Source organism: Cervus elaphus, chromosome 10, assembly GCF_910594005.1.
Source record: "Cervus elaphus chromosome 10, mCerEla1.1, whole genome shotgun sequence".
Taxonomy (NCBI): Eukaryota; Metazoa; Chordata; class Mammalia; order Artiodactyla; family Cervidae; genus Cervus; species Cervus elaphus.
The window spans coordinates 50,202,263-50,215,520 of NC_057824.1; the positions used below are offsets into that span (position 1 = coordinate 50,202,263).

General features: G+C 38.7%; 1 protein-coding gene across 1 annotated transcript in view; it reads right to left on the reverse strand.

Moving 5' to 3' along the window:
* The window catches only part of LOC122701845 (cytochrome P450 3A24-like), a 48,765-nt gene that overhangs the window by 4,421 nt on the left and 31,086 nt on the right, over positions 1–13,258 (reverse strand). Inside the window, exons 8-11 of the mRNA XM_043915230.1 lie at positions 10,647–10,774; positions 9,333–9,399; positions 4,181–4,341; positions 750–976 (exon numbers count right to left, since the gene is read on the reverse strand). Coding sequence (XP_043771165.1) covers positions 750–976; positions 4,181–4,341; positions 9,333–9,399; positions 10,647–10,774 — 583 coding nt within the window. The remainder of the gene's footprint in view (positions 1–749; positions 977–4,180; positions 4,342–9,332; positions 9,400–10,646; positions 10,775–13,258) is intronic.

Genomic DNA, 13,258 nt, shown 5'->3' on the forward strand with positions numbered 1-13,258 from the left:
TCAAAGAACTAAGGAGAACAGACCAACAGACTTTAAGGAATAAAAACCAACACACCTAAAATAATATAGCTGTTAAGTGAATTATAGCAGATGCAAGACATATAAATATATTTAAAAAACACAGAATGTTGTTTATAGTTTACTGTTAAATAAAGTAAGCAATTGAAAATCAGACTATATATAATGCCATTCTGACAATGGGTATATGCATAGAAAAATGTCCACAGGATTTACATTCCACTATTAATGAGGCCCATCTTAAGTTACTGGGCTTCCATGATGGCTTAGAGGTAAAAAAAAATCCATTTGCCAATGCACAAGATATGGGTTCAATCCCTGGGTCAGGAATATCTCCTAGAGAAGGAAATGGTAACCCACTCCAGTATTCTTGCCTGGAAAATCCCACAGACAGAGGAGACTGGTGGGACACAGTCCATGAGGTTGCAAAGAGTCGGACACAACTTAGTGTTTAAACAACAGCAAAGCTTAAGGTATTGAGAATGTACAGAGCCAAAATTTTTTTTTCTAGTTCACAGTTGGTAAAATTTTAAATTTTAATTATTATTTATTTTAATTTTAATTATTACTTAATCAAATAATATTCTTAGAATAAGAAAAGACATTTAACAATAAAAAGGTGTAAAATAAAGTGATTATATAGTCACACATTTGTTACCCATAATGAGAGTCGCCAGAATACGCTCTGAGCAACTGGATCAGAGGGGGTCCCCTTCCCTGGAGTCTTGTACCTTTCAGGATGGAACTCCTCAGGCTCTGGCCAGAGCTGTGGGTCTCTGTGAAGCACAGAGATTGGCACTGCCACTGTTGTCCCTTTGGGAATGGACACCCCATGGATTTCCACATCCTTCTTACAGAACCTATCAATTCTAACAGCAATTGGGAACATTCTGAGAATCTCATTCACCACCATGTCAAGATACTCCATCTGTGCCAGGACATCGTAGGTTGGAGGCGCCTGGGAAGAAAGAGAAAGACTTTGATAAATTAAGATATCAGGTTAACCTTCATCTCCATCTATGTAGGCCTAGTGAAATGTTAGGAACTCCAGGGAATAATTTAAATTGGTAAAGAACATTAGCATTTATAGACATTTTACATGTCATTTGACCTCTCAACACCCATTGAGATGGGCAGTAGTCATGACAATGGAAGAACATTGGAACAATTCTCTAGTTTGTGAAACACCACAGGTTATCATGGAGTGTATCTTCTCTCTCATGAGAACAAACATGACCAAGACTAGGACCCTTGCTCTTAAGTGAAATAGGCCACAGTCACTGTTTCTTTTTGAAAGTGAGGCCACACATCTGTACCAAGGAAAGAATGTATAAAAGAGCAAATCCCCTGTTCAACATGAAGGTTCTTAGTTGAAGACTCCTGATTGCTCATTCTCTTCATTATACACATACAGTCTGGAAACAATATATGAAAACTCTATAAATAATTGGGGAGAAACGAGTTCCTTTCTGAACCAAATCCGCAAATGAAGAGTATGAATGAGAACACAATTTCAGACACAAGGAAGTTACAAAAGGATCAGAACCCCACCATCTGCTGCTAGAAGGGCCTCTTATTATTCCTACAGGTGTGACCCTAAGGTCTGAAGGTCTAAACAAGCCGTTGCAGCCCCAGGGGCCAGGTCTCCGCACACCACAAAGAACTCCAGTTTTGGCTGAGATCTGAGACCACTGGGGGGTGATACATGGCTGTCACGTGGGGTTGTAGTCAAGGAGCAACATTGTGGAGGGTAAGAGTGGCTCAGGAGCCAACACCGTGGATCACAGCTTGACTTGATCACCACCACGTACACAACTAGTGTCTGGAAGTGTTCCATCTCCCTGTCGCTCAGGTTTCTCACGTGTCACATGGAGACAGAGGGAGCTGACCCTCCAGAGGGTTGTGTGGCAGAGACACTCACTGCTCACCCAGCATCCATGTAGGCCCCATGTTTCCCAGCCCACTTGAGGTTATGGCCAAATCACCCTTGCCAACAGGCTGTGAACTTAGGCGATTATGTCAGTTCAGAGACAAATCAGTTGAAAACCCAGTAAGCAGCTCTTGAGTTCCTTATTCACAGATGACAAGAAGGCCTCATGTTTCAGATAAGGCAATTATAAGATGGTGAAGGCTCTGAGTCAGTTTTCCTGGGTGACTCTATGAAGCAGAGCTGTCCACTCCATCCTCCACTAACAATCCATGTTCAGCATGTCCACGTGGGTGATGGAAAACTTTGCTATGAAAGCCCCTGAGATCCCAGGGCTTGTCTGTTACTGAGGTATAAGCTAGCCTCTCCTGACTAATAAAGAATTTCTTGAAAATTAAACATATTTATAAATAGAAAGTATTTACAACAGACATATAAAGTAAGAAGCACATATCAGCCAATAGTACTAGTATTATTAGTATTCTTATAAAAAGGAGAGAATGCAATGCCTTAGCTAGCCTTGGTCTGTTAGTGGCCTTTTGATCTTCTTGTAATCAAAAGAATCCCAATATGGGGTTTACCAGAGAAGAAACATCATCTCTAATTTATGCAGGCCCTACAAAGTATTCGAAGGAGCTAGGATTCTGAAAGGTCGTAAGACTGGTCCAAAACCAGTCAGGTCTCATGCTCGTGTCCTGTTTACTACCGTATATCCTTTCTTGTACACCAGGCTCCACCTAGTCTAAAGTTTACACAGGGCAGTAGATTGAATTAATGGTCCCAATTCTCCACCATTTCCTCTGTTCATTCCCTTTGCCATTAACTCTGCGATGCCCTCCCATTCTGACTCAGGTTGGTCAGGTGGCTCACGTTGAGCCAGTGGAATATTGGCTATGCGTGATGCTAGCAGAGTTTTGAAGGTTGAAGGGATTAGGGATTAGGCCTCTTGCTCATGACATCTACTGCTGCCCTGAGAAGCAAACATGTAGAGATTGAGACATGTGAGGAGCATGTGTGGAGCTGAGTCAGTCCAACTGTTAGGGGAAGCACAATGACTGAAACCACACACCCTGGCCAGGTGCCATAGTAACCATTTGCATGAGTTGTTTTACAACAGAAGGTCCTGGTAAGGAACACGGAACTAATCAGCCACCACCAACCGGAAGAGTTCAGGAAAGGTCAAAAGGAGACACCACATGTCCAACCACCTCCCAGAATCCTTCTCTCTAGCATCCATCTTGGCTGAATAAGGAATGTACCACCAGGAAGGACTCTGAGTCAGAAGATTGGCTAATGACAACCTGGGAACTAATCCCATCACCATAAAACCCGAGACTGCAAGCCATGAGACAGAGCAGTTCTCCTGGGTTACCTTACCCTCCTGCTCTCCACCCAGGTGCCCTTTCCCAACAAAATCTCTTGCTTTGTTAGCACATGTGTCTCCTCGGGCGATTCATTTCTGAGTGTTCGACAAGAGCCCAGTTTCAGGCCCTTGAAGGGGTCCCCCTTCCTGCAACACAACCACTTAGTGAAAGCCAGCCTAGATCCACCACAGACCACAGCCCAGACCACAGCAAGTCCAGCCAATATCAACAGATAACTATGCAGACACCATGAACTTGGGCAAACTCCGGGAGATAGTGAGGGACAGGGAAGCCTGGCGTGCTGCTTCCCATGGGGTCGCAAAGAGTCCAACAAAATGTAGTGCCTGAACAACAAATGCAGACACCAGAGAAATAAATTGTTACTGCTAGATGCTACTGAAGTTCTGTGAATTTTACTTGGCATTATTCTGATAACTGACATCACAGGACCAGCACTTTTTTCAAAGTACTTATATTGCTGTGAGTAGCATGAACTACTTATGTTTTCTCCCTTTGCTTTGTATCCTTTAGATCCTTCCTAAATGTGCTGTGCTCAATAACTTAGTCTTCTCTGACTCTTTACAATCCCATGAACTGTAGCCCACCAGGCTCCTCTGTCCATGGGATTTCCAAGGCAAGAATACTGGAGTGGGTTGCCATTTCTGACTCCAGGGTATCTTCTCAACCCAGGTATCGAACCTGCATCTCCTGCATTGGAAGAAGGATTGGATTTTTTCCCACTGCACCACCTGGGAAAGGAGGCAAATGATTTAATGCTTATGCTTTTGGCAGAAATCTCCTAAGAAGTGATGAGAAGACCATCATGCTAACGCTTCACCTTCCCCCTCTCCCTCTGGGTATCATCACTCACCTTATTGGGGAAAGTTGCATCAATTTCCTCCTGCAGCTTCTGCTGGACATCAGGGTGAGTGGCCAAAATATATAGAAGGAAGGAAAGAGTACTGCTAGTGGTCTCATAGCCAGCAAAAATAAAGATAATACTTTGGGCCAAGAGTTCTTGGTCAGAGAGAGCTAAAAAAAAAAAAAAAAAAGTAAAGACATTTTAGGTAAAGCATGGCATTGTAAAAACCATAGTTTAAATGATGAGATATTTCAGTGAAACTCTCAAACCCCTAGGGGAAATCATGTAAAAGTAATTCAGAATCAAATTGAGAGTGATTTCCACCCTGTGTCTTCCTCAGAGAGCCAAGAAAAAGCCAAGAACTGTCTTGATCCAGTTTTTTCCAAGTCTATACTATTCTTGGCCCTCTGTTCCTGACAATGCCACCCCCCACCAACAAAGCTGGGTAATTTCAAGAGACAGCTCTTCTGTCTAACATCTACAGTGTTATCATTGTGTCCTTTAGAGAACTGTAAAAGAACTTTAGCTCCAAGTAAAATGGAGTAGCTTTTCCTCCTAGAATATTTTAAATTATTTTAGTTAAGGCACAGCTTGATTTTTTTTTAAGGATACAATAATAAAGCTACATGGTCAGTTGAGTTCAATCGCTCAATCATGTCCGACTCTTTGCAATCCCATGGACTGCAGCATGCCAGGCCTCCCTGTCCATCACTGACTCCAGGAGCTTGCTCAAACTCATGTCCATCGAGTCAGTGATCCATCCAACCACTCATCCTCTGTCATCCCCTTCTCCTCCTGCCTTCATCAGGGTCTTTTCTAAAGAGTTAGTTCTTTGCATCAGGTGGTAAACGTATTGGAACTTCAGCTTCAGCATCAGTCCTTCCAATGAATATTCAGGACTGATTCCCTTTAGGATGGACTGGTTTGATCTCACTGCAGTCTAAGGGTCTCTCAAGAGTCTTCTCCAACACCACAGTTCAAAAGCATCAATTCTTTGGTGCTCAGATTTCTTTATAGTCCAACTCTCACATCCATACATGACTACTGGAAAAACCATAGCTTTGACTAGATGGACCTTTGTTGGCAAAGTAATGTCTCTGCTTTTTAATATGCTGTCTAGGTTGGTCATAGCTTTTCTTCCAAGGTGCAAGCGTCTTTTAATTTCATGGCTGCAGTCACCATCTGCAGTAATTCTGGAGCCAAAGAAAATAGTCTCTCACTGTTTCCATTGTTTCACCATCTATTTGTCATGAAGTGATGGGACCAAATGCCATGATCTTCATTTTTTGAATGCTGAGTTTTAAGCCAGCTTTTTCACTCTCCTCTTTCACTTTTTTCAAGAAGTTCTTTAGTTCCTCTTCACTTTCTGCCATAAGGGTAGTGTCATCTGCATATCTGAGGTTACTGAGATTCCTCCCAGCAATCCTGATTTCAGCTTATGCTTCATCCAGCCTAGCACTTCACATGATGTACTCTGCATAAAAGTTAAATAAGTAGGGTGACAAAATACAGCCGTGACATGTTCCTTTCCCAATTTGGAACCAGTCCGTTGTTCCATGTCCAGTTCTAACTGTTGCTTCTTGACCTGCAGACAGATTTCTCAGGAGACAGGTCAGGTGGTCTGGTATTCCCATCTCTTTAAGAATTTTCCACAGTTTGTTGTGATCCACACAGTCAAAGGCTTTGGTGTAGTCAATAAAGCAGAAGTAGATGTTTTTCTAGAACTCTCTAGCTTTTCCTATGATCCAATGGATGATAGCTATTTGATCTGGTTCCTCTGCCTTTTCTAAATCCAGCTTGAACATCTGGAAGTTCATGGTTCATGCACGGTTGAAGCCTCACTTGGAGAATTTTGAGCATTACTTTGCTAGCATATGAGATGGGTGCAATTGTGCAGTAGTTTGAGCAGTCTTTGGCATTGCCTTTCTTTGGGATTGGAGTGAAAACTGACTTTTTCCAGTCCTGTGCCACTGCTGAGTTTTCCAAATTTGCTGGCACATTGAGTGCAACACTTTAATAGCATAATCTTTGAGGATTTGAAATAGCTCAACTGGAATTCCATCAGTTCTAATAGCTTTGTTCATAGTGATGCTTCCTAAGGCCCACGTGACATCACACACCAGGATGTCTGGTTCTAGGTGAGTGATCTCACCATCATGGCTATCTGGGTCTAGAAAATATTTTTTTGTATAGTTCTGTGTATTCTTGCCACATCTTCTTATTATCTTCTTTTTTGCTCTTAGGCCCATGCCACTTCTGCTCTTTTTTGTGCCCATCTTTGCATGAAATATTCCCTGGTATCCCTAATTTTCTTGAAGAGAATCTAGCCTTTCCCATTCTATTGTTTTCCTCTATTTTAGTGTCATATCTTTTTGCTCTTTCATACTGTTCATGGAGTTCTCAAGGCAAGAATACTGAAGTGGTTTGCCATTCCCTTTTCCAGTCAGACCATATGGTAGGGGAAATTAAATTATATTTTATCAAAACTTGTTTACAGGAACATAAGAGTACAATATGTACTACAGATAAACTCTTGCAACTCAAAGTGTAGTCCATGGACCAGCAGCATAAGCAGGATCTGGAAGCCTAATACAAATTCAGATTCTCAAATCCCATTCTAGAACTGGAATACATCCTAGAATGGATACAACATCTGAACTTTCATGAGATGTGGAGATGTATGTGCACAATGTAGCCTGAGAATCATAGATTATGCCCTTGAGAGGCATCAGGTAATACAAGACCTGTGGCACATGTCTTCAAGGGGATGTTTGAGATATGTATAGAAGCTACAGAAATCAACAAAAAACTTGAAGAGTTGTGATGATCCTAGTCTAATTATTTGCATTAAAATAGCAAAAGTAAGAATGCATCCATGGAAGGATAGAGCCCAATGTGAAAATTAGAAAAATAAGATCCAGAGAGTAGAATTAGCAATGCTGATTCATCCTAGTCTGACGGTCATCCTCTAAGTATACACCCCCCTCTCTGCTCTTCTTTATGCTTACCAAACAGCCCTGTGATTATGCACTGGTCTCCAATTTCATTTTCTCTGAAGAGACCAAGTATGCTCAGGCTCTCAGCTATTTGATGGGTGTAGTAGGACATTTGTTACTTAGAGCACTCAACTCTATGTGGTACCTGCTCCAACCAAGAAATTAATAATAAAAGTAATATAAAATGAATGTAATAAAGGTCTACAAGGTTGTAATTCTCCAATGATGATATCTGTGATGATACTGTGGATAAATTCAGCCATCAAATTCTTTCCCCAGTTAAGATAAACCCCATAATACTCAAAGTCTAGAGCTGTGCTGTCTGATATGTGACTATTCAAATTTTAGTTGATTAAAATTAAATGCAATTTAGCATTCAGGTTCTAGGGGCACTGGCCACATGTCATGTCCTCAGTAGACACTTACTTCTAGTGATCACTATATTGAACTGAACAGATACAGATTACTTCCTTCATCACAGACAGTTGTATTGAATCATGTACTTAAAAAATGATAGATGATAATAGATAGATAGAATGATAGAAGTAGGTGTCCACACAGTTATAGATATACTTAGAGTGTGCTGAAGTAGGTTTATACCTGCTTTCAAGAACCAATTTTATAAAATTCCAGACTTTTGTGAGATGGTTATCAATCCCTTGATGGGTTCAAATTAACCATTTAGGAGTATGCATGTAATGGAATTAAAACACCAGGGTCTTTTTGTGTGTGAGAGAGAGCTGGTTTGCATCAGTGTTTTGGAGTAGATACAGAAATCTTTTTTTTTTTTTTTAATTTTTACATCACTGTGTAAAAATAGTTGGTGTTCTGAAAGTTGTCGACTGAGAGGATCTGGAAGCATAAAAACAAAAAACAAAACAAAAAAACCCTGGTAGCAATGAGCATTCCTAGAACCCAGAGTTTGGATTCTAAATACCATTTCTCACTAAATAGAACCTGAACTTCTTAGAGAAATGGCTTATTCCAGGGAAAATAGAAGAGAAAGCTGAAATGTCCTGCATTAGGAAGTGAGGAAGTTCTTGGACAATGATAAAAGGATACAGGATACTCTGTATATGACAGTGGTGGACACACACCATTAAACATTGATCAAAAGCCATAGAATGTACAATGCCAAGATTGGACCCAGGTGTGAGCTATTGTCTTTGGGTGATAATAATATATCAGTTTAGGCTCATTGATTATAACAAGTGTATCACTCCAGTATGGGCTTCTGATATTGAGGAAGGCTATATGTAGGTGGGGGGCAGAATGTATATTGGGAAACTCTTTATTATCCATTCAATTTTGCTTTTTAATTTCTGCTAAAAATAGCCTATTGAAAAAATGTTTCAGGAGAAAAAAGTAATACATATATTTGAAAGGGTTCCAGTGGACAAACCTGAGAGAATTTGAAAATTAAATTGAAGAGTGATGTGAGAGAGTAAGTTAGTTATACATGAGATATACTGATATAAATAAATAAATGACTGGGGGAGAATGGAGAGCTCTCCCTATGAAAGAACATCAGCTCATAAATACAGAAGAATGAAGGGTTTAGAAAGACATCATGTTGTAACCATCATAGTAACAATGGTTTCAGTCAAAAACCATCCATGAATGATAAAACCATTGGGTGACAATTTGAAGAGGAACAGAATATTTACAGTCTCAAAGGCTTCTCCCAGAAGTTATGTGTTAATAACAGAGGGGGAAAATTACACTTCACAGTAGAATAAGCTGGTAAACACAAGTTTAAAAGTGTTCCAAGTTAAGGTCACCAACACTGGGGCAATGTGCCCCCTGATGAATGCAGGGATGAAGCCTTGATGCAAATATTCAGACAGAGGTTCTGACTTGGTGGGTCTGGAGGAGCCTGAGAATTGATATTGGAACCAAGCTCCCCAGAAGTTCAGCTGTTGTGATCCATTTCATAACTGACTTCTGGGCATGACATCCTGTTACACTTGCCCTTCAAGCTCTGAACAAAGTTGTGCCTGCAAACTTCTAGGAAGTACCACAGCTACTCTTTCTTTCTGCAAGAGTGTCTTTCTTCAATTTGGCAGAAATTCCCATCTGCCTAGAAAACTTCCTGCACATTTTCAGAACTGCCCCCTACCTCTGTGTCTCCCCACTGTGGCCCCTCTGAAGCTCTCCTTGGTTACCTTTATGATTGTCTGTTTCTTTGGAATTTTGGGAATTAATCATCAGCTGAAGAAAGTCCACACGTGGCTGTAAGCAGAAAGAAATTTCTATGTTAGAAAGTTACTTGTAAGTCATAGACAAATCAAGAGTGTGGTATTTAACCTCTTTCCTGAGAATATGGCCCCTTAAAAATTAGAATTCTGGCTAGTATTACCTGAGATAATGAACTAACATTCACCTACAGACCTTGGAGAGTGTGATATTTCCCAGAGAGAAACCCAGCCATCAATCCAACTGCTTTCTAGTCCTCACTCCCCCTGGTCTTTGGTTTCTCTGGCTTTTGAAATAGCATTTTTGCCAAAGAGTTGCCTCTGGTCTCTCCTGTCACACCTGTTTTCTCAGGAAAAGCCCATGATTTTGATCCTTTTTTTCCTTCCAATTTTAATTCTTAATGAATGATCACACAAATTAATCCCCTCACATTTGCAAAGTTCATTGTCAGTGTTTTTGGAAGCATCTTCAAAGCCTTGGCCCTCTCAAGACCCAGAGGAATCGGGTGGAGAGGGAGGTGGGAGGGGGGATCGGGATGGGGAATACGTGTAAATCTATGGCTGATTCATATCAATGTATGACAAAACCCACTGAAATGTTGTGAAGTAATTAGCCTCCAACTAATTAAAAAAAAAAAAAAGAAGGAAAAAAAAACTCTATACAATCTTCAGTGACATCCTGGGTACAAAACCCTCATCCCCCTGACCTGCAGACATCCTTGTGCTGGCCTCCAGGCTTCATGGAGGCAAACCTGTGTTAATGAGCTTGCAGCCTCATGGCCCAGAGGATGCCTGCCCACGCCAGACTAGGAGAGGGCTCCAATTTAACACAGAATTCACTCCACCAGCTGCTTGATGGGGCTTTCCATTCATAACACAATCTATAAAATAGGAGTCTTGGAATCAGAGTGATTCTTTACCAGTATAACATGTGGGGAAATTATAATATTGGTAAAATCATTCTCAAACAGTAATTGTTATCCTTTAACAATTTATTGAATGGAAGTGGTAACACTTTTATCTCAATAATATTTATGCAATGCATACTAATATGCATGCCTACTATTAAACTTAAACAGCACTCTCTGGCTCATTTTTTATTTCTTCCCCAACTTCCACCTTTCTCATCCCTCCAAAATGATATATTAATAACTCCCCAGTTCTAAAATCTATATTTCTCTACCTAACTTTTAAAAAATGCAGAGAAGTACACAAATCATATATATACAGGTTAACAAATTTTCAAAATGTGAACACCCTCATGTAACCACCACCAGATTTTACCTTTTGATTATCTTTGAGGCGACTTTCTTTTATCCTTTTTATTGATTTTGTGAAAAAATTCACAATACTTTTTGGAAATATGGTGATATTTAATACTTCAAGGATTGGGATAAGGAATGGAAAGAGTACTGTACAGAGAAGAGAAGGAAAAGCACAGTGAAAATTCAAAAATTACACAACAAGTATAATTTGCTCTATCAATCAGGAAGATACCAGGGTCAGATACCAGAATCACTCCTTCTATGACCTTTGCTCAGACTTCCAAGCCAATGACTGAGCAAGGCCAAGTCCACTTTTGGAATGATCAAGGAAACAGAATTACATTCCTAAACTTCATAGTCTTTTATCACTGGATTAGAGTCTCTTTGGATAAACCACACTATAATCTGCTACTCTAATTAAGCATTTTGTGCAAAAAACAATTAAAGATATAAATAAAACAGTCTATGTCTTTCAACCACAATGGAATTAAATTAAAAATCAATAACAAAAATTGGGAAACTCACAAATACATGGAAATTAAACAATACATGGAAATTAAACAATACACTCCTAAATAACCAATGAGTTGTATACTATATAAAAAATACAACCAGAAATTACTTTGAGATAAATAAAAACGAAGTCATTACTTACCAAAATGAATGGGATGTAGGAAAAATAGTGCTCATGGAAAAGTTATAAGGCTATAAATGTCTACTTTTAAAAAGAACAAAAATCTCAAGTCATGAACCTAACTTTCCACCCTAACTCACTAAAAGAAGAAGAACAAACTAAAGCTAAAGCTAGAACAAAGAAGAAAGTAATAAAGACAAGAGCAGAAACTAATGAAATAGGGAATAAAAACAATACAGATATTCGATGAAACCAAAAGCTGATTCTTTGAAAAGAAATTTTAAGCTAGATTGACCAAAAAATAAAAAAGTGAGAGAAAAAAAGCTCAAATATCTAGCATCACAATGACAGAGGAGAGATTACTATTCACGTTAAAGTGAGAAAGAGCATAATGGAATACAAGGAACAAAGTTCACCAATAAATTAGATAACTTAGAGGAAGTGGACAAATTCCTTAAAATACATGAAGTGAAGAAACTAACTAAAAAAGAAACAGACAATTTGAATTTCTCTATTAAAAATGATTAAACAGGAAGGTTGATTCCTCCAATTCCACACTTCTTTCTCAAGATTGCTTTGGCCATTTGGGGCCTTTTGTGTTTCCATACAAATTGTGAAATTATTTGTTCTAGTTCTGTGAAAAATACTGTTGGTACTTTGATAGGGATTGTGTTGAATCTATAGATTGCTTTGGGTAGTATACTCATTTTTATTATATTGACTCTTCCAAACAAAAAACGTGATATATTTTGCCACCTATTCGTGTTATCTCTGATTTCTTTCATCAGTGTTTTATAGTTTTCTGTATATACCTCTTTTGTTTCTTCTGGTAAATTTATTCCTAAGTATTTTATTACTTTCATTGAAATGGTGAATTGAATTGTTTCTTTAATTTCTCTTTCTGATCTTTCATTGTTAGTGTATAGAAATGCAAGGGATTTCTTTTTTTTCCAAACATGAACATATATGCATTTATGTGTTGATTATAAAAACAAATACCTGGGATTAAAGTCTACACTTACAAATGTTATAACAGAGTACAACTAGCTGTATACAGGAATATTATAAAGCATGACTGATAATATTACTTCAGTAATAATGGTATTGTCTTCTTGTAGTTTATGGAATAATGGTAGAGCCTAAGGTACAGTGCTTTTAGAGTTTTTATTTTTCTTTTTTCTACAATTGTGCTTCTATTTCTTAATCTACTACTGATCCTGAGAGTTTTACCTGACAGCCATTAAAAATGATATAATTTAGTCTTTCACATTACTCTGAAATCTAGCTTGGAAACAAATATTTCCTAAAAAAGCAATTACATATTTCAGTGTTTATTATACTTGCTCTACATATATTATAAAAGTTGAGTGCTTTATGTCAGAGAAGTTAATCTGAAATCATTCTTAGTTAAATTCATCATTCTCTGTACTGTTAGAACAAGTAAAATGAAATGGTAGGAACATTAAAGGTAGAGCATTGTTATTTGGCAAACTATGGCAAACTATGAAAATTAACATTTACAAAGTACTTCACTGTGTTTACATTTTATTATTGTTTAGCTATAATAAAGGTGGAAATGTGAAAATATTCCAGGTGGTTATATCTTTAAAAAAATTAATTAATTTATTTTAATTAGAGGCTAATTACTTTACAATATTGTAGTGTTTTTGCCATACATTGACATGAATCTGCCATGGGTGTACATGTGTTCCCCATCCTGAACCCCTCCCTCCTACCCCATCCCTCAGGATCATCCCAGTGGACCAGCCCTGAGCACCCTGTCTCATGCACCAAAGCTGGACTGGCGATCTATTTCACATATGATAATATACATGTTTCAATGCTATTCTCTCAAATCATCCTACCCTCACCTCCTCCCACAGAGTCCAAAAGTCTCTTCTTTACATCTGTGTCCATTTTGCTGTCTTGCATATAGGGTCATTGTCACCATCTTTCTAAATTCTATATATATGCATTAATATACTGTATTGGTGTTT